Source organism: Acomys minous (genome assembly GCF_964271855.1).
Source record: "Acomys minous genome assembly, chromosome: 7".
In the NCBI taxonomy this organism is placed as follows: Eukaryota; Metazoa; Chordata; class Mammalia; order Rodentia; family Muridae; genus Acomys; species Acomys minous.
In genome coordinates, this window is record NC_140488.1 from 97,766,490 (window position 1) to 97,786,846 (window position 20,357).

The 20,357-nt window shown below is 43.8% G+C and overlaps 1 protein-coding gene across 2 annotated transcripts in view; it reads left to right on the plus strand.

Moving 5' to 3' along the window:
• Positions 1-10,510: 10,510 nt before the first annotated feature.
• The window catches only part of GPM6B (glycoprotein M6B), a 151,526-nt gene continuing 141,679 nt past the window's right edge, over positions 10,511-20,357 (plus strand). Inside the window, exon 1 of one of the 2 annotated variants that reach the window (XM_084790196.1) lies at positions 10,511-10,743. In XM_084790196.1, coding sequence (XP_084646322.1) covers positions 10,740-10,743 — 4 coding nt within the window. In that variant the 5' untranslated portion in view covers positions 10,511-10,739. The remainder of the gene's footprint in view (positions 10,744-20,357) is intronic. The other variant, XM_084790194.1, reaches the window with a different exon arrangement.

Below are 20,357 nucleotides of genomic sequence, written 5' to 3' on the forward strand. Positions count from 1 at the left end.
CAAAATGATGATGGCTACCATTCTGAAAGGGGGGACTGAGTTAAGCTGAATGTAGGAAAGAAAAATTAGAGAATTGCTATTCTTTGTTTGGCCAGCCCAACCCTTCAAGGGTACTAAGGTAGAGAGACTCAGGCTCTGGTAATAGGGCCTGATACTGGGTCTGTCTTCTCACCCATTCATTCATTCTTTTCATTCATTCATTCTTTCTTTCACCCAGTAACCATTCAATGAGAGCCTCACAACAACAATAGGAAGACATGGAGAAGAGCTCAGTCATCTTTCCGGTCATTTGGAAATGAACACCTCTGCTATGACTTGAACATTTGTGTCCCCAAATCCATATGCTGAGATCCTCAGGATAATAGTGTTGGAAGCTAATTAGTACCCCAATAAGGGGAGTTCCATAATGACCCTTTAGTCTTTTCTAACACATGAAGACACAGGGATTCAAAGATGCTGTCTGTGAACCAGGAAGCAGCCGCTACCAAGCAACTACCTTGATCTTGAATGTCCCAGACCCCAGGACTGGGAGAATTACATTTCTGTGTTTATAAGCCTCCCCAATGTCCAGACTGTGGTAGTTTGTCAGAGTAGCTCAAATCGACCAAGACAACTTCTTATTTCTTTCATCTGAGTTCAGAATTCCAAGCCTGTCAGTCATGACCCAATCCTTGGAAGACTTTGTAGTCACCATCACTATCAATCCTTTGAGCCACAGTGTAACAAGAAACCAGATTGGAGACTGGACTCTGGAAGGCTTTACATGAAGCTACAAAAGTGGCATGGGACAAACACCTGTTGGCAAACAAGAAGGCTGTTACACACCCATCCCAGCAAAGACAATTGGCTAAAGTCAGTGGCACAGATATCAAGGTACTCCAAAGGGTCTGTCTGAGGTGGCTTGTGGCTTGTTATCTTAAAATAGACCCCTTGCATGGAGGTTTCAGTTGCTAATGAGACATATGACACATGAACTTGTATGTAGAAGGACACTTATGGGAGCACACTAGAGAAAGCCTGTGCTATGCAAGTGACATTATGTGACATGAAAGTTTGCACACAGCATTTGCCATTGATCTTCAAAACTTCCTCCATTGACATAATTTATTTTCTTTTCTTAAAAAAATATTTTTGTTTTGTACATAGTAATCTCAAAAATAAGTAAAGACTTATTTTGTGTATGAATTTTTACCTGTACATATGTATGTGCACTATGTGTATGCTTTGCTCTCAGTGAATTCCATAGAATTGAAATTACAGAGTTACCATGTGCACTTAGCTGTTGAATGATCTCTTCAGCTCCCTTTACTTGTGTGTGTGTGTGTGTGTGTGTGTGTGTGTGTGCGCGCGCGCGCGCGCACTTGCATGCATTCACTTCTTTATCTATGTGTATATCACTCATCTGCAGAGGGCAGAAAAGGGCATTGTATCCACTGGAACTGGAGTTACAGGTAGTTGGAAGATGACCAATGTGAGTGCTGAGAACTGAACCCTGGTCCTCTGCAAGAGCAGCAATTGTTCTTAACCAAAAAGCCATGACTCCAGCCCCAAAATGGTATCCTCTTTCTTGGTAAGTTCTCTCACCTTGCTTGCTACTCTCCATGTGTTTCTATCTCATTCTGTGCTCCAGAGAAAAATCTGGAACACCCCCCAAAGATGCCATGAGGTTCCACTATAAACTAGCATCAACATGGAATAAACAAAATAGTTACCTGAGAAATGGATTGAAGCAAACGTCTACATTTCCAATAAAGGAAGGATGTTAACTAAAAATACCAAGTCAACAACAGCAAAAAATAATGTCTTGATGCAAGGCTTCATCTGACTCTGCATCTTCAAGCACTTAGTGAATAAGAAGGCATGCGCCAGTGGTATTCTTCACCAAGCATGAAAGGGGACACAGTGCTAGCGACATGACTCTGCTGGTAAAGGTGATGGCTGCACAAGACTGGCAACCTGAGTTCCATCATGGAATCTACATAAAAGTCAGAGGAGAGACCTGACTCCATCAAGTTGTCTTCTGACCTCTTTGAGCACAATGTAACACACACACACATTTTTATTTTTGACACAATGTCTCTCCACATAGCCCCAACTGACTGGCATGGAACTCTACTGTAGACTAGACTGGCCTGGAAATTACAGAGATCCACCTGCCTCTGCCTCCTGAGTACTGCGGTTAAAAACATGTACTGCTTATCCCAACAACAAATAAATTTTTATAAAAGAAAGGAAGAAGAATGACGAGATGGGCCCTAAGGGATTCTATAAGAATTTCTGGAAAGAAAATTGCAAGTGGGCTAGTGAGTGCTGCCCTCTTTCGGTGGGGAAGGGGCTAGGCATTGAACCCAAGGCCTTACGCATGCTAAGCAAGCACTCTACCACTGATATGCTGGTATGTGGGAAAGGAAAGTGTGGAGAAGCTCTTGTGCCTCCAGGCAAGCAGTCATCTATGAGAGTACACTCCACAGCCAAAGCACTACTCCAGCTTGAGACTAAGCATGCTCTTCTACAAAGTTCGCATAATGTGAGTCCCAGTTGCTGAGCCCCATGGGGCACTCCTGGGCAACATGTAGGGGATATAGTCAAATGTTTGATAGAGCTGAACATATTTTAAGAGAAAGAGATCATCCCACGGATTGAGGGCTTATGAAGTCATCATAGCAGCTTGCTGCCCGCCCTCAATATCATTGCTTTCTAGAATGAGTAAGGATGTTGCTTGATCCTGTCTGGCCTTCAGGAGGTCAGAAGCAGAGTGATGAGCAATGACAGAGCAGAGAAGCCATATCAGATGGTCTTGCTAGACCAGCTCTTTGACCTAGGCCCCAGTGTGGTATGAGAACCAGCTCCTTCACCAGGGGACTACTGCCAGACATGGACTTACGCCAGAAACAGCTGCATTGTTATATATGTTCCTCTTTCTGAAGTTTTAAATGGAGCTTTTTCAATTGCATTTTGGAAATCACCCTGCCAACAGGTGCCTTTCCCAGCTGAACAGCTGCATAAGCCCAGAACTCTGTGTGTGCTAATAAACAGAGGAGGGCCTTTTTCCACAACAGAAATTGGTCTGTCTCTGTGGACAACATAGACAGTTGTGTCACACAATTAAGGACTATCCAGGTGAAAACAACGGTCCCCAAAAATGCTAGTCAATGACTTGAAGTCAACCTAAAGGAAGAAAGATAGCCAGGAGCAGTAGAAGGAACAGTGAGTATGTGCCACAGGTGAATCAAGATGACAAAGGAGTATGTAAACAAGACAGTAGGATATTTTTGAACTAAACAAGAATTTTAACAACTTTTTTTTAGGCTGCAGGTGTATAGCTTATTGGTAAGGCATGTACCTAGCATGTGTGAGACCCCGAGTTCAATCCCTCGAACCAAACTAAACCAAACCAAAACATGTTCAAAATTGCATCAATTCAAATGGGGATCATTTGTTCAGTGAACAAAGATTCAATGGTATGCTAAAGACTAACAAGGATGTCATACCAGTATGATGGCACTCACCTTTAATCCCAGCACTTGGGAAGCAGAGGCAGGCGGATCGCTGTGAGTTCAAGGCCAGCCTGGTCTACAGAGAGAGTTGCAGGACAGCCAGCGCTATACAGAGAAATCCTACCTTGAAAAAACAAAACAAAAAAGACCAACAAGGAAGCATACAGTCTACCAACAGAAACTGACAAGAAAGAAAGACAATGAGGAGCTGGAGGGATGGCTCAAGTCTGATGACTCAAATTTGATCCCTGGTGTCTAAAAATCTGCCCTCCAACTCCATATGTATAGTGTGGCACATACACACACATGAGCACACACACTGCCACCACAAACAACAGCAATAAGGAGGGATTAGTGAGACACTCAGTTGGATAAAAGTGCTTACTCATATGTAGAAGTAAGTTGGACATGGTGGTACATTCCTTTAATCCCAGCATTCCTTATCTCTGTGAGTTCAAGGCCAGCCTGGTCTACATAGTGAGTTCCAAGATACCTTGCACATGTGTGCAAACACACACACACACACACACACACACACACCACCACCACCACCACCACCACCACCACCAGAACCACCACCAGCATGAATTAATTGACTAATTATTAAAAGGGGTATGGTTTAGTGCTTAGTATGAGACACCAGGGTTCTGTCCACAGCACAGAAAGATGAAAGAAAGTGGGGTAGAGAAGAGAGAGAAACAAAGTTTAGGCAGCAGCAAAACACAAGCAGAAATTGTATCCTGTGAGATAGAAGGGAAACGGGTGTCCTGGTTCTCAGAGACTCAGATAAGTAGCTGCCTGGAGAAGAATGTAGGGATGCAGTGCAAACATCCTCTTGCTAGCAGCAGTTATCTGTATCCTTGACACAGTTCAGGGGGAGAGTGTGGGCATTTAGGCTTACTGGAAGGGTCTCCAGAGACGGGGAAGTGAGAGAAATGTGTGCAAATATGAGTGACCTTTCCTAGAGGTTTTGCTAAGACAATGATATAGTAACTATCAGCTCAAATGACCTGATTAAAAGACATGATTCACGATAGACAAAAACAAGCAAACAAAAAAACCCACCTGTTGTCACAGGAGCAGAGCCCTAGGGAAAAGGGAAATCAGTGTTGGATTTAGAGAACCTTTTCTTTGTTTTTGGTTTGTTTGTTTGTTTGTTTGTTTTTGTTTTTGTTTTGTTTTCAGACCAATCCCAGGTTCTCATATATCCCAGGCTAGCCTCCACCTTACTATATACCCAAGAATGATTTGAACTTCAACTTCTCCTGTTCCTCAACTCCCTAGTGCTTGAATTACAGGGATGTGGCAGTGTGCCTGGTCTATGCAGTACCAGAGATAAAAACACAGGGCTTCATGCATGCTACTCAAGTCCTCTATCAACTGAGCTCCACATGTGCCTGAAGAGAGAGAGAGAGAGAGAGAGAGAGAGAGAGAGAGAGAGAGAGAGAGAGAGAAGTGTTCCAGTTTGTTCCCACCACAGTCACGGTCTGGTGGAGAACAACATACATTACATAGACACCTAATCCAAATTAAAATTGGAACCCTTGCAGGCTTCAGAAGGATGATGAAATACCACTGTGCCACCTCACAGGTCAGACAGAACTTTAGGAGGCAGGTGTGATGTCCCCAACTAAAAGCCAGATGCCGAGAGAGACCTGGCCAGACACAGAGAAGGTAGCAGTGATGTGCACAGAGGTCCTACATTGGAAGATAACAGTAGGATTATAAGGCAGGAGCAGGAAGAATTGGGGCAGACAATAGGAAATTAAGGTTGGTCTGAGCATGGCAAGGTGAACTGAAAATACAGAGTACTAGGAATATGACTGCATCCCCACCATAATGGCTGTAATGAAAATGGCAAAAATAACGAGTACTGGCAAGTGAAGACAGTAGAACCTTTCTGTACTGATGATGAGAATGTTCTCAAAGGCATCGGTGAACTTACCAAATGACCCAGTTGCTCCAACAGGCTCAAAAGAATTGAAATCAGAAAGTTTAACAGATCTTTGTAAACTGATGTTGAGAGGAGTGTTGTTCACGGTAGCTAAAAGGTAGATGTCTGAAAGATGAATAAATAGGTCAAGAAAATGTGTGATATTTATACAATGGGAAGCATTCAGCCATAGAAGTGGAATAGAGTACTGGTACCTGCTACAGCATGATGTTAAGCAAAAGAAGCCAAACACAGAGGTCACGTATACTATCCCACTAATATGAAACATCCAGAAGAAAATAATCTATAGAAATGTAGGTTAGTAGCAGTTAGGACATGAGGGAGGGAAGAAATGGTGGGAACAACAGCTTAACTAGTATGTGGTTGCCCTTTAAACTGGTGAAAATTCAGTGGAGCTATTGTTGATGCTTCTACCATAGCGTGAACACACTAGGCATCACTGAGGTCTACTTAAAAATGTTTAATTCTGGCCACGTGTGGTGGTGCACGCCTGTAATCCCTGCACTCAGGAGGCAGAGGCAGGCAGATCTCTGTGAGCAGGACAGCCTGAGCTATGTAGAAAGACCCTGTCTCAAGAAAAAAAAAAGTCTAATTTTATGTTGTGTGGCTTTTTACCTTGAGAAAACAATGGAAAAGAACCAGAAAAGGATACTTCTAGTATGTTTCCAGCCAGAGACAAGAGAGAATTCTATCTTAACCAACAAGGCATGAATATACTATTCAGAGCCCCTTACCTGTAGACCAAATTTGGGCAATCAGGGAATGGTGGTCATAGGACAACTCAAGATGCTGAGACAGTTTTAAAACATTCCTGAAATTTTGTAAATGATAACTTTTATAACAGTCGAGGGAGCTTCTACTAGCTTGGGATATTTTCTTCTAAGAATGTTAATCTACATTGTGAACTGAAGTTGCCTCAAACAAGCTGCACCCTACTTTGAACCCTCAACAAAAGCTGATTGACTGGTTAGAACTTAAAACACTGTGGGGCAGTTGGAATACAGCATGTGAGGGGCTGTGTTGTCTAGGAATCTCTGTAGGCTCCTTAATACCCTGTCCATGTGCTTGATCTAACATCCTCATAAGGTAAAATCCTTTCGGAATGTACAAACAGACTCCTACCTTCTGTCAACCCTATAGCTATTAATGTCACCAGATAACATCTGAGGCCTGTAGCAGAGATTTCTCACAGTTTGCTGTGGTAACCTGACTACCTAGTGCTCCCACTAATGTAGTTTTTAAGTGTCTTGACTCCAGTGAGGTGATGGAAAGGCATTTGCTGCCATGCCAGACCACCTGGGTTTAATAGCCAGGATTCACATGGTGGAAGGAAAGAATGGCTTCTGTGAATTGTTCTCTGACTTCTACAAGCACACATGAGTTCATGCGTGTGCACATGCACACACACCCCACACCCCCACCCACTAAATGTAATAAAAATTAAGTGACTTTAAAAAAATGTTGTATGACTTTTTTTTTACTATAAAAAAATTTCATGAAACTCTGGTACTTCAGGTAACCTGAATCTGTTCCCTGACCAGGATCACTCATACTTTGTTCCCAAGTAAACTGTCTTATGTCCATTGAGGTGGCAGCTGTGTTTTGTTTCTGTTTTGCATCAACATACCAAATTGTTTCTAAGCCATAGGAAGATGTAAAAAGAGTAAGAGAGACAATTTGCTGTTATTACAAGTAATAGCCTATGTGCTGGTTAATTTTAACCGTTGACTTGACACAACTTAGAATAGCAGGGAAAAGAGTCTTCATGGGGGATGGTCTAGCTCAGACTGTCCTGTGGGAATGTCTGTGGGGGGGGGGTTGTTTGATCGTTAAATGATGTGTGAAGATCTAGCCCATTGTGAGTCGCACCATTCCTTAGGCAGGGAATCCTTAGCAGTGCAAAAAAGGAGTAAGCTAGCTAAGAGTGAGCAAGTAAGAACTCATACACTTATTCCTTCTCCTCTCTTGACTGTGGATGGGATGCTTTAAGCTCCTGCCTTGACGTCCCTGCAGTGATGGCCTGTAATCTGTAATGGTAAACCAAATACATTTTTTCTTTCCTAAGTTGCTTTTTGTCATTATATTTTATCACAGCAACAGAAATGAGACTAGATCAGGTTAGTTAAATACTTTTGGAGCTGTATAAATTGTTCATTTTAAAATTGTATCTGCAGCTACAAGGAGACGCTGTCAGGTTAGCTATAGTCTCCGTCAGCTTAGCCACGGTTTTGGGCATTTGCTGTCAGTTCCTGACGTACTGCTGTGAACTGTGATGTAAACTCACATATGTGAGAAACTTGGCCATGGTGCAAAAATATGGACTATCACATGGAAGACCCTAGCCATGGAGACAGACGTGGCCCAAACGGCTGGATTAAGACTCTCAGTACAAACCACATTAAAAATCACTTGCCAATTGCTTTGACTGACTCACAGGAGCAGCATGAGATGACCTATGTTTTCAAGGCAGGATCTGTTTTCAGTCAGCTCTGAAATCCAGAGTCCCCGGGCTGCTGCTCGTTTCTATGTGCCCTAGTCCTTCGCACTTCTAATCTCGGACACTATAAGACCTGGCCATAGGATGTAACTTTTTACCCCATTCTCTAAGCCACAACCCAGCTGGATACCAGTTCTTTGAAAAGAGGACCCCAGGATGGACCCCTAGAGAAGGCCTTGCATTTATCTCCTGTAGCTCAGACTAGTAGTCCCACAGTCTGGAAAGATCTCTGACAGTACCAGGGTGAAGAGAACAGAGATGGGCCCTCTTACATATTCACACTGCTCAAAACTCTCCAGAGCTAGCTAAATGTCTCAGTGGCCTCTGGTGGGAGGGAAGGAGACAGAGAGAGACTGCTGTGGGCCAGAGTCACAACACCCCTTTTGGTTGAGAACCACAGAGCTAACTCAGAAAAAAAAATTCCACAGCTACTTCCTGACAGTTGAGCAACGCTGGCTTTCCTGTTTTTGTTTTGTTGTCTTATTTGCTATTTTATCTCTCCATCTGATAAACATTCTTTTGCATTTCTTTTGACTTTAACCACCATTTACTGAGGAGAGAGTCTCAGGACAGGACTTATTAGGTTAGGGGCAACAAAGGTCTCCTGACACACACACTGCCAAAGGGCTTTCCAAAAAGCTTTGCAAAGTTTATTCACCCACCTGCAGTGAGTCTTGCTTTAATTTGTAAAGACTGTGGTTACTTAGCATGAGAACCTTAGTTTTGTTTTAAGGAAGTATTTAATAGGGAATTCAAACCGGCTGGTTAGTCCATCTTCTGCACTTTGGTTTCCTAAGACTTAAGACTTTTGATGTTAGCAGCTTGGTGAAATCAGCCCATGACACTTGCAAAGTGAGGGCAAGTTTCTATTAAAATGGGACTTTCTTTTTTAATCATAGAATCCCATGTCGACCACCTCCAATATTTGGACAGCTGTTCTTTCTTTTCTGTGGTTTAAAAAAAAAAAAAGGCCGATATGCCCAGTCAGTGATAATAGCATGGCAAATGGTTGACTAGCGTCTTGGTGCGCAGAAGTTCCCAGCTGCTGGTCCTCAAGGAGCTCACGGAAGCCACAGACATACTGCTTGTGCTTGTGAATGCGCAAATCCCATTCTGGTGTTTTGACTGTCTCCTAGGAATCTGCGGGGCTGTAGGAAGCAACCAAAGGGCTATTCCGCAAACCAGGACTTGACATGGCTTCCTCTTGTCCTCACACAGACCACCTTGGACTTTCTGTTCTTCACAGGCGGCCTCGGGTGATCACGAGCACTTGTATTCCTACCTAAGGGTGCACTCAGGACTCATTCAAAGGGATTACTCTCTGGTAAGAGGAAAACTGAGACCTGTGAGATCCCTGCTGCTTTATTACCGCATGAATATTGGGTAGTAATGATTGTTCCCGTGGGACCGTGAAAACGAGCCAGTGATCCGCCTAGCACAAATCTCTGTCCTTTTATGTAAAATATTATTAGGCTTTCTAGAGCTCTGCCTTAATAAAATCTTTCCTAATCCAATAAATTTCAATAGATGAAATGTTTGCTTCCTCCTCCCTTTCTCAATCCCAAAGCCTCTCTCTTCTGGCTTAAATGTCCTTTAAATGCACTATCTAGTGTTACTGTTTATGTAACTCTCCGTTCAAGTATCACGCAGCATACTCAAAGCCATAAAGGAACACAACATAAAATATTCCTGGTGAAAGTCGGCCTCAGAAACTGCCAGGGTCCTACGGCTTTTCTAATACTTCTGTTGACAGGAAGATTCTTCTCTTTCTAAAGAAGCAGAAAGAATTTAAACGCCCAACACTGTTAAACCATTAATTCGCTTAAAGGCTCAAGTGGAAGGCCTGAACAGTTGGAGCCTCCTTTGGCTGGCACAAATCTGTGGTCTCCAAGAGCCTACCAAGGGTGGGCTTTCAGGGATCTAGAGAGCTGACTAACATGGAAACGTCTAGATCTAATTCCATCCCAAGACTGGAGGGTGTTGCCTGAGCTCTCCTAAGTCACTTGCTATCCACAGCTGGCTCCAGTAGGTAGTCCGCACGAGGTCTTATATCAGCAGCATAAAATCACCTGGAGCAGTCTGGAAGCCCTTTCCTGGAACCCACTCACAGATGCCCTGATAAACTAGATGGTTCTAAAATGCCACTCGATTGAGGCCCAATCGATTAAGTCACCACCTGCAGCTTGTTAGCTGTACAAAAAGGATTCAGGTGTGTAAGTTGCCACAGCAGCTCTGCCCAATACTGGGTATCCTTCGAACAGTGTCCGCCCCCTCAGTTTCTTTATCTGTACAACGGGTAGTGAGTGGCTAAGACTTCAAGCACCCCGCGCCCCGCCTTAACTGTACTAGTTTTCATCTGGGAAGTAGATTCACGCCCCCAAATTCTAGGATCCCCCTCCCCTCTTTCTACATCCCTCACCCCCTCCCCGCCTTGTTTCTCTGGCTTCCATGCCTCTCGCTCCGAGGTCTCAGTGAAAGCTACAGGCTTGGCAACAGGGCGGGCTCGGTCACTGCCCCCAGCCTGGCCCTCGCTCCGGGCGCACAAAGCCCCCGGCGCTGACGTCAGGGCCCCTCTCGGCACGGCCGGCCCCCAGTGCAGGCGGAGCTGCGCGGCGCTCCCAGCCCGGCCAGGAGCGAAGAGCGGCCAGCCCAGCTCAGCCTAGCGCAGCCAGCCCGGAGCCCGGCCCCGCGCACGTGCCCGCCAGACCTGCAAACTTGTGCCACCGGCTCTCGTGCGTCCCCCGGGAACCCAATCGCCCGGAGCTCGCACCCCTCCCGCCAGTCTCCAACCATGGGTAAGCGATCGTGCTGGCCCCACGCCACCGCCACGGCCACCACCACGGCCACGGCCTCGCGTCCGCGCCTCACAGCCGGGCGCGCCCCGCCCTACCCCCAGCTCAGGTGGCGCTACCTGAGCCACAAGGGTGACCCAGTCCAGACTGGTGCGGGAGGAGAAGGAGGCTGGAGGTGGGAGGGGCACCGTGCAGGTGTCCGCAACGCCCAGGTGCGCCTCCCTACTCCATCCACGGGGACGTCCCCACTCCCGCCGCACCTACACTGTACCCTGGCGCATACTAAGCGCGGGAGCTAGAGAACTGGGCCCAGAGTCCGGTAGCAAGGGGGATTGGGCAGCGCGTCCCGGACTACAGGCTCCTGCTTTATTTCAAGGGGTTGGTAGAGAGTGGCTTGTTGCCCAATTCCTGGGACGATCTCTCTGTCACCCGAGCTCCCAACCCTGAGTGCAGTACTGTTTCGCCCTAGGACCTCTAGTTTTCCTGAAGCCCAAGGAAGCATATCCATACCCCCCCCCTTAAAGCCAGGATCTTCTAAGAACATTCCTTTCTCGGAACCCAGATCTTTGAAACCAATGAAGTGGGAAGGGGTGGGAGGGGACAGGATGGGGCGTACTGCAAGTCTTTCTTTGTCCCCTGTTCCAATTGCCTAAGTGGAACCCCCTAAGCAGGTGGAGCCAGTGAGAAGTGGGTTCCAGTGTAATTGGGGAAACGACTATCAACAGTGAAAATTACCTGGCCAGAGGTGGGTGTTAGGCGGCTGGAGAATCCCTTCTGTCATTTCCTACCCCTTCCCTCCCCAAAATGCTGCCATCAGCAACGCGTCCTCAAACCCACACCATGGGGAGGAAAACTCAGAGTGCCTTGGAAATAAGCCTTGTGTGGCTGCTCTCAAAGCTATGTGTGAGAAAGGGGTTTCTCTCTGTTTCATTTTCCTTCTCTAGTGACAGCTCCAGCCACAGCGCCATGAGGACTGAGAAGGGACCCTCGGAAACGTTTTCTAACGTGAAAGTCAGTGGGCTTAACCACTGAAGGTTAATGGCCAGGGCTTAAGAGTCACAAGCAAGCCTCCAGCCAGCACTTATCACTACACTCCCTCCTCTACATGTGTGGGGTGGGGAAGTGGGTTGTTTTTTCTTTTTACTGATTGAGTTTTGGGAAAGACATAGCAAAGACACATTTTCCGTTAAAAAAAAAAAAGTCCCCTGGAATAATGTTAAACAATTTTAAAACTTACTCTGATCAAAATATGAAAGAAGAAGAAATAAATCCCAAAAAGTTAGATGAAAGCTAGCATAAGAGTCTTCTAGAAAGAGTAGAACTGAGTGGGTGGCATGTAACTCTGGTTCTTACTGCTTTCAATGATCTCATGTGAGTGAGCAGTAACCATCAACTCCGTCTCCCTTTTAAATGAGGTTCGTGCCCAAAAGTCAGACGAGAAGTGTGGGCAGCTTGTAGCTGCTTTAGCAACTAGTGCTGTCCAAGATAATTGTAGTTTCCCAGAACTGCAAGATTGAGGAAAGCAGAGATTTTGCTGAAATGAAGTTATTTCTGCTGTTTGAACTCCAGTCCAGCACAGGAGCACCTTCTGCACAGTGGTGTTTGAAGGACTCTGGTCTTTACTGGGGGTGGGCTTTGTTTTTAAGTGGGCGTGGAAAGGAGCTGCAGTTCTCATGAACTAAATATCCAAGCCAGAAGCCTGCTCTCAAGGAAGTACTTTGTGTCTTGGACGATTATTGGTTCTACACTACAGTTGCCAATTTATGTTAATTTGTGCATACTTCATTGGTTCTGGCAGTAGCCTTGGTTTTAGTTTTGTAATTTCTGTGAAAAAGTAAGTTCCCTTCATGCCAAAAAGGAAACATAGTGACTTCCTTTAAGCTCCAAGTAAATACACTACAGGGCCATGAACTGGCTTTATTTTTCCAGATGTTGCTAATTACTGTACCCTGGTGAAATGAGCTAATGTAAATGAATTAATGCTGGGAAATTTCTGACCATTGGCCCATTCCATTGATTTTTATACACACGTCACTTCTTAACATGGTATCAGCTACCTCACTGATGAAATAGATGAAATTTGTAGAAATGAAAGCCCCCTTGGGGTTTCACTTTAAGCTATTTTTAAAAAGTGTTAAAGAAAAAAACATGATAAAAAAAACCAGTAGCTGCGTATACAACCCAATCTCTCCATTCGTCTTCAAAGAAAACGAGCTTTTATTGCCTAATCAACTGATTTTCTTTTCTGCTCTGTTTTAGCTACCATTCACATACAATTCACACATTCAAAGTATACAAGCCGGTAGGTGTTGATACAGAGTTGTGTTTCTATTACCTCATCTTCACCCCCAAAAGAGACCTGTGCCCATTAGCAGTCCCTCCTCATTCTCTCTGCCCTCCAACCCTAGCAACCAGTAACCGACTTTCTGTCTCTATGGATTTGCCTCTTCCCAATGTTACGAATAAATGAAATAAGCCAATTAATGTCTGAACTGCATTGGACTACTCAGTAACTTGGATTATTTGGCACAATGAGGAGATGTTGGTGGATTGTTTGTATAGAGTACACCACCTAAATTAGTGTGCTGAGACTAATTATTTCTCCAGCTGAAGAGTTCACATGCCACAACGTGTCCTCCACCTACCGGCACGACTCTATTGTATCTGATGGGAACCCATTATGGCCAACACAGTTTTGATTCTGTTTTTCTACTCATAGGCTTGAAGACATAGTAATTAAACATATTCAATGCAACAAATTCTCAGAAGACCTCTGTGGAATATGGCTCATGTGTCCAGAGAGAGATGCTGATATTTCATTAGCTTTTTATTACTTGGATGTGAAGAAATCCAATGCCACAAAACATGGATGGAAATAATTATTTAACTCATTTTTCACAGTAAGGCAATGTATTTTAGTTTAAGACAGGCTCTCATTATGTTTCCTAAGGGTGTTTTCAAACTGGTGGGCTCAACTGGTTCTTCTGCCTCAAACTGATTCTCTGCTTCTCGAATAGCTAGGGCCAAAGATCACTATACCCAGTTGACAGGATTTTCTTATGATTATAAAGTGAAGTCATGTCACTATTGCTTTAAAATATTCATTTAAATTATATGTGGTGGCTTATAGCTATAATCTCACCGCCTAGAAGATGGAGGCTAGAAGATTTGGGGTTCACAGATATCTTTGGCTATAAAGGTAGTTTAAGGCCAGCCTGGGCTACATCAGACCCTAGAAAGAAAGAAAGAAAGAAAGAAAGAAAGAAAGAAAGAAAGAAAGAAAGAAAGAAAGAAAGAAAAGAAAGAAAGAAAGAAAGAAAGAAAGAAAGAAAGAACAAAAGTGCCAGTGAGTTGACTCAGCTTATAAAGTGCTTGCTATGCAAGCTAGCCAGCATAACTGGAAGGGGAAACTGACTCCCAAAAGCTGTCCTCATGCACACTGTGGCAAGCACCTGAGTACACACACACACACACACACACACACACACAGAGAGAGAGAGAGAGAGAGAGAGAGAGAGAGAGAGAGGCAGAGAGAGAGACAGAGACAGAGACAGAGACAAAGACACAGAGAGAGACAGAGACACACACAGAGAGAGAAAGAGAGAGAGACAGAGACAGAGAGAGACAGAGAGAGAGAAACTAACAAAAGAGAAAATCTACAAGAAAATCCAAGATCACTGAGATGGCTCAGCCAGGCTGGTAAAAGAGTTTGCCATATAAGCCTGATTACCTAAATTGTTTGTTTTTTGTTTTTCGAGACAGGGTTTCTCTGTGTAGCCTTGGCTGTCCTGGACTCGCTTTGTAGAACAGGCTAGCCTCGAACTCACAGTGATCTGCCTGCCTCTGTCTCCTGAGTGCTGGGATTAAAGGCATTGCGCCACCACCGCCCAGCCATGATTACCTAAACTTAATCCCTGAACCCTACATAAAAAAGATGGATTTGGAGGTGTCTTATCTGTAATCCCAAAACTTCTACCTTGAGATGGGAGGTGGAGAGAAGAGAATTGCCCTGAAGCTCATGAGCCAACTAGACCAGAATACACAGCAAGGCAGAAACAATAGGAAAGACCTTGCCTTGACAAGACGGAAGGAGATAACCCATTTTGTAAAAATTTTCACTGACTTTTACATCATGGCACACACACACACACACAGAGAGAGAGAGAGAGAGAGAGAGAGAGAGAGAGAGAGAGAGAGAGAGAGAGAGAGAGAGAGAGACATAAATAGACAGAAACAGAGTAATAATGATGTGTCACAAACCATCTGGAGATTTTGGTGAAAGGAAAGGCCCTAACACAAGCAGCCTGTCCAAAGCCGGAAAATAGAGAAAACTCTAGGTCCATGCCCCAGCTTACCCTTACCACTGACTGTATACTCGTTACACACCATTCTCGCCTCTTCAACCTCAGTCTACTACAGAAAGTAAATCTATAAAACTACTTCCTTAAATCCACACACATCTACAAGTATGTAATTTAGGGCTCAAAAATGAGAAAGTATTATTATAATTGAAAAAATAGGAGCAAACAGTTCCCTCATTGCTTAAATACTGTTTGGTTCTGTCCAGGCAGTAGCCAAACGTCATTTGTAGTTGGGTGAAATGCTGGCACCTTCCATGTGCCCGCCTACAGGATGATGGCTGTTCTCCAAGGCAAGTGATAGACAGAGCCCTAAGGATGCCTTTTAAAAAACATTTCCAGCTCTGGTGTTTACCCCCTTGTCTTTATAGAGTTCTTCCTGACCCCCACACCCAGGCTGTGCCCCAAAAGGAAGCAGTGCCCTGAAGACCCCTCCATACAACATTTAGTTTGAGAAGTTTGCTTAGAAATTCAGATGCAATTGGAAATAAAAGAGTGGTGTCCTGATGCATAACTGGGCAGGAAATGGTCCCAGCATGTGCTAGGCAGCTTCCTTCTGAGACTAAATGTCTAGTGAGGAGCCCACCCGGGGCCTCAGAGAGGCTCTTTTCAAAGCAGGCTGAAATTTTCTGAGTAAACCTCAAACCAAGTCCACCAAGGACTGTTTGTGACAAACAAGAAGTAAATGATTCTTTATTTTTGCCCTAGCAGTAGCTGTTGGCCAAACCACTTGGCTTCCCCAGGGCATTTTAGAGGACAGTGACATCCGGGATCAAGCAGTTGGATGCTTTCTTGAAAATGCCCAAGTGGTAAATCCTATAAAGTGCCTTTTCTGTGTCCTAAATGTATTCGTTATCTTTAAACATTAATCCGCTGAGTTTTTGTTGGATACTCAAGGCCTTTCTTTGACCAAGAAATCCCAACTGGGATTGGGGTTCCTTGAAGTTTTCCATACATGAATCATAGCCACTCATTGGTTTCTAATGACCAGTTTGCAATACTTTTAAAGTAAAATGAGATATAAAGACACTTGAATCCGGTCTGTGTGCAGAATCATTTCACATCACCCACCCCACTCCCCATAAAAATTTCTAACAGTTTATTACCATTTATTATTTTGGCAACTATTTTCCAAGTGACTCATTTTGGATAAGACTTTGCAAAGCGATGGACCTGGTTTGAAAAGAAAGAAAGCTTCCCTTGGGGACTCATATTTCGTTAGTTTATGCAATGTTGAATTAATTTGCATAATTATGGTAACAAATACAACTGTTATGAATACCTTTTGGGACAAAGACAAAGGACTCTTCTTAAGTGCATAAACTGGTAAGAGAAGTAATAATTATCCTTTGGAGAAGAACTCCAGTTTTATGGGCAATATTAAGTAAGATTTAAAAAAAAGAATAGAAGATACAAAGTGCTCTAGTTACTTTGTCTCATTGCTATGATAAAAACACCAGACAAAAGCAACTTGAGAGAGAAAGGGTTTATTTGGCTTACTGTTTGAAGGTACAATCCATATGGTAAGAAGTCCATGCAGCAGGAGTTTGAGGCTGCTGATCACATTCCAGCCACGGGAGGCAGAATAATGAATGCAAGTACTCAACTCATTTTTCTTTTTATGGGATGACACACGGGCAGGTAAGGTGGGTCTTCTCACCTCAGTTAACTTAATCTAGATATTCCTTCACAGACATGCACAAAGGCCAGCTTAATCCAGTTAATCCCTCACAGCAGTGTCTAGGAGGGCAGAGGCTTACCTCCTAGCTGAGTCAACAACTTGTGAAGTTGACAATATTGACCATCACACAAGGCAATGAAGTGAGTGGAATATGCTGGGTGAATGATGTTGGTAAGAACACTTCTATTATATATTGGGGTCATATTCATCATTTAGATCATTGTAACATGATCGTACTGATGATCATGGCCTGACACATTGGTATATTTATTAATAATATGACTGACTTCCTTGCTGCTCAAATAACCAATTGTTTCAAAAGCAGAGATAACTCTATGCATTGTTGCTACCCAGTGTTCATTTGAATGATCAGCATATTATAGGAGCTCCAGATATATTTCGTTAGAAAAAAATGGAATATATCATATAAGATGCAACTTTCCTCTAATAGACATATATGGACCCTAACATATGCAAAATCATTACAAGCTATGATAAACCATACTTGATTAAGTAGTACAAATAACATCATAGTGTAATTAAAATTAATATTTGTGTCACAGCATTTTATATAGTAACAGCATTTTAGCACTGGAAATTGCCTTCAAAGTAATTCCATCACTTCAGGCAGCACAGACACAAAAACAATTTACACAGCAGTTTGAATGTTCCTCCATTATTGTGGTTGTTATTGTTTTGCCTTTAGCTTTTTGTCTCATGATGTTAGATTTTCCTCTCTCCAGTGAAAAATAAGTTCTTCTTGTCAAATTTGTGAAATTTGGGAAATCTAGGGAAATACTTAATTTTGGTGAAAACTTCCATTGTTTTGAGAATTAAAAAGCATCAAAATGTTCCTTTTCCATTCTCAACAGCTTTAGTGTTAAATCAGCATGTACCACAGTACCCTGAAGTGAGCATGCGCAGAATGAAACTTGTGCCTCTGCCTTCCTGGTAGTACAACACCCTGACTATTAAAGGAACGGAGGAGACTTGCTTAGATGCACCAAGGACATGTATTATGCCTTGAAGCAAAATTCAGATAAGCACAGACTCTACCCCCCCCCCCCAGATACCAAGGCCATTTTACAAAACCCATGGACAAGGTCCTATAGGGGGAAAAATGACTATTTAAGGAGGTGTCTGAGACAGAATATTCAGGGCCTGTGAACAGACGAGGAAAGGCAGGAGCCCTGACAGAGGCCGTTCTGTGGATACCTTAAGGAAAGGAGAATGGTCAGATGTGGAGGGGTGGGGAGAGCTGAGGCCAGACTGTGTGGTGTCATGCCTGGGAAGCAATCAGTCATTACTCTGTTAGCCATAGAGAATCATGAAGGGCTTTTCAGCAAGTAGGTGACAGCTGAAGGAAAATGGCAGTCTCCCCTAGGGACTAAAAGGATGACCATTAAAGCTGAACATGGTGATGCAAGCGTGTAATCCTAGCTACTTAACAAGGCAAGGTGAAGGACCATTTGGGTTACAAAGGCAGTTTAGGGATAGCCCAGGCAACTTATGAGCTCTTTTCTCAAAATAAAGCTGTTATTACTGTTGCTGCTGCTGCTGCTCTAATGAGGAAAGGAGATGGAGAGAGAGCTCAGTCAGTAAAGCGTTTGTCCCACAAGCAGGAAGACCGGAGTTCAAGCCTCAGAACCCAAGGTGAAAGCAGATGGATTAGATGGATTCTTGAGCCTTGCTGGCCAAACAGTCTAGCCAAATCACTGACTCAAAAGACAAAATGGACAGTAGACAATACCTGAGGAATGACACCAATGTGTGTTCTGACATCCACATGCATGCGCACACGTATACCTGCACACACATGTGCATACACACACACACATACACACACACACACACTCACATCCCACGAAGGGAGTACTTGGGAATAGCTCAATGGTAAAGAACTTGCCCACCATGCATAAGGCACTGGATTCCACCCCCAGCATTCCCCAAATTAAAACACAACAAAACTAAGCCAGGCAGTGGTAGCACACACCTTTAATCCCGGCACTTGGGAGGCAGAGGCAGGTGGATCGCTGTGAGTTCGAGGCCAGCCTGGTCTACAAAGTGAGTCTAGGACAGCCAAGGCTCCACAGAGAAACCCTGTCTAAAAAGAAAAGAAAAGAAAAAAAAAAAACAACTAGAAAAAGCTCCACTAACATAGAGTCCCTGGTTGTAAACTTCCAAATGAAAGCATAGGCAGAGTTCTGCAAAGACTGAGACCTTGTCTTCTCTGTGAAGGTTCTAGTGCAGACTTGCGCTGAAGGTGTCCTGTGAGGAAGGATAGAAAGGATTGGGGCTACCCATGCCAAAGAGGTAGGAGCGAGCAAGGCTTATCAGTGGGAGCCTAAAGAAACTAACTGGACATAGGAAGGGGTTGGTGTGGTGGAGAATAGAAAAGAAGGTCTGGGGACCCAGGAGATAAAGTCGTTGCCACCAAGACTGACCATCTGAGTTCGATTTCTGGGACCCGCATGCTGGAGGTTTGAGATTGACTGCCTCAAGTGTCATCTGACCTCGGCACACACAGCATAGCGTGCACTTGGGCACTATATACACAATAAGTAAAAGTAATAAGAATGTAAATAAGGAAAACAGATTTGGTGGGCTGACCATGATCCAGTTGGGAGTAACATATAATAGTTTACTATAAATGAGCACAAAGAACCTTGCAAATCTTTTATCGCCTCCCTTTCGAGTGCACAGAACAAAATGTAAACTTCCTGGGATGGAAAAAGATAAGGAGTGACTTTGACGTAACTCCTTCATGATTTGAAATTGAAGTAGAATACCACTCGTGTCTATTTATCTGGTCATTGTTATTTTTTAAGCATGTCTGCTATTCATTATGAAGGATTTTATAGTGCATACAGCTAGAGAGGTGCGTAGGGTAAGGTAGTGGGGAAGTCATGAGGAACTTCCATGCCCTCCTTTGCTACACTTAGTCTCACAGAAAATCTATGGGCTGAGCAACCTAGAAGCTCCCTGTCCCCTCTCCCTTGCTTTTTGTCTTTTAGAGTTTTTAAAAATTGGCATATATTAATGATATATAACAATGGCCTTCCTTATGGCCTTTTCATATGTGTACATGTTATTTGGTCATATTCACCTGTCGTCGTCCTCTTGTGTCTCTCATTGGTGCATTGCCAAATACTTAGCAGCATCCCTGACCTCTACTCACTACATGCTGTGCCATTCCTCTAATTATAACAGTCAAATGTCCCCAGATATGGTCTGATCACCTTAATGGACTAGGGGATGGGTAAGGGGCCATACTGAGAAGTGTTTACAAGTAAGAGGAGAGTGCAGATTTAGCTCAGTTGGTAGAGTATATTTCTTATGTGCAGGAAGCCCTAGGTTTAATCCTCCTTACCTAATGATGATGACACATGCATAGAATCCCAGCCCTTGGAAGGCAAAAGTAGGAAAATCAGAAGTTCAAAGTTATCCGTGCCTACATCGAAAATCTGAGGCCAGTTTGGGCTACATGAAATCTTGTCTCAGAAAAGGGAGTGGCTACTAAAAACCTTCGGGTGCCACAATATCATAAAGTCAGAGTCATGGCATCATTGAGGACTTGG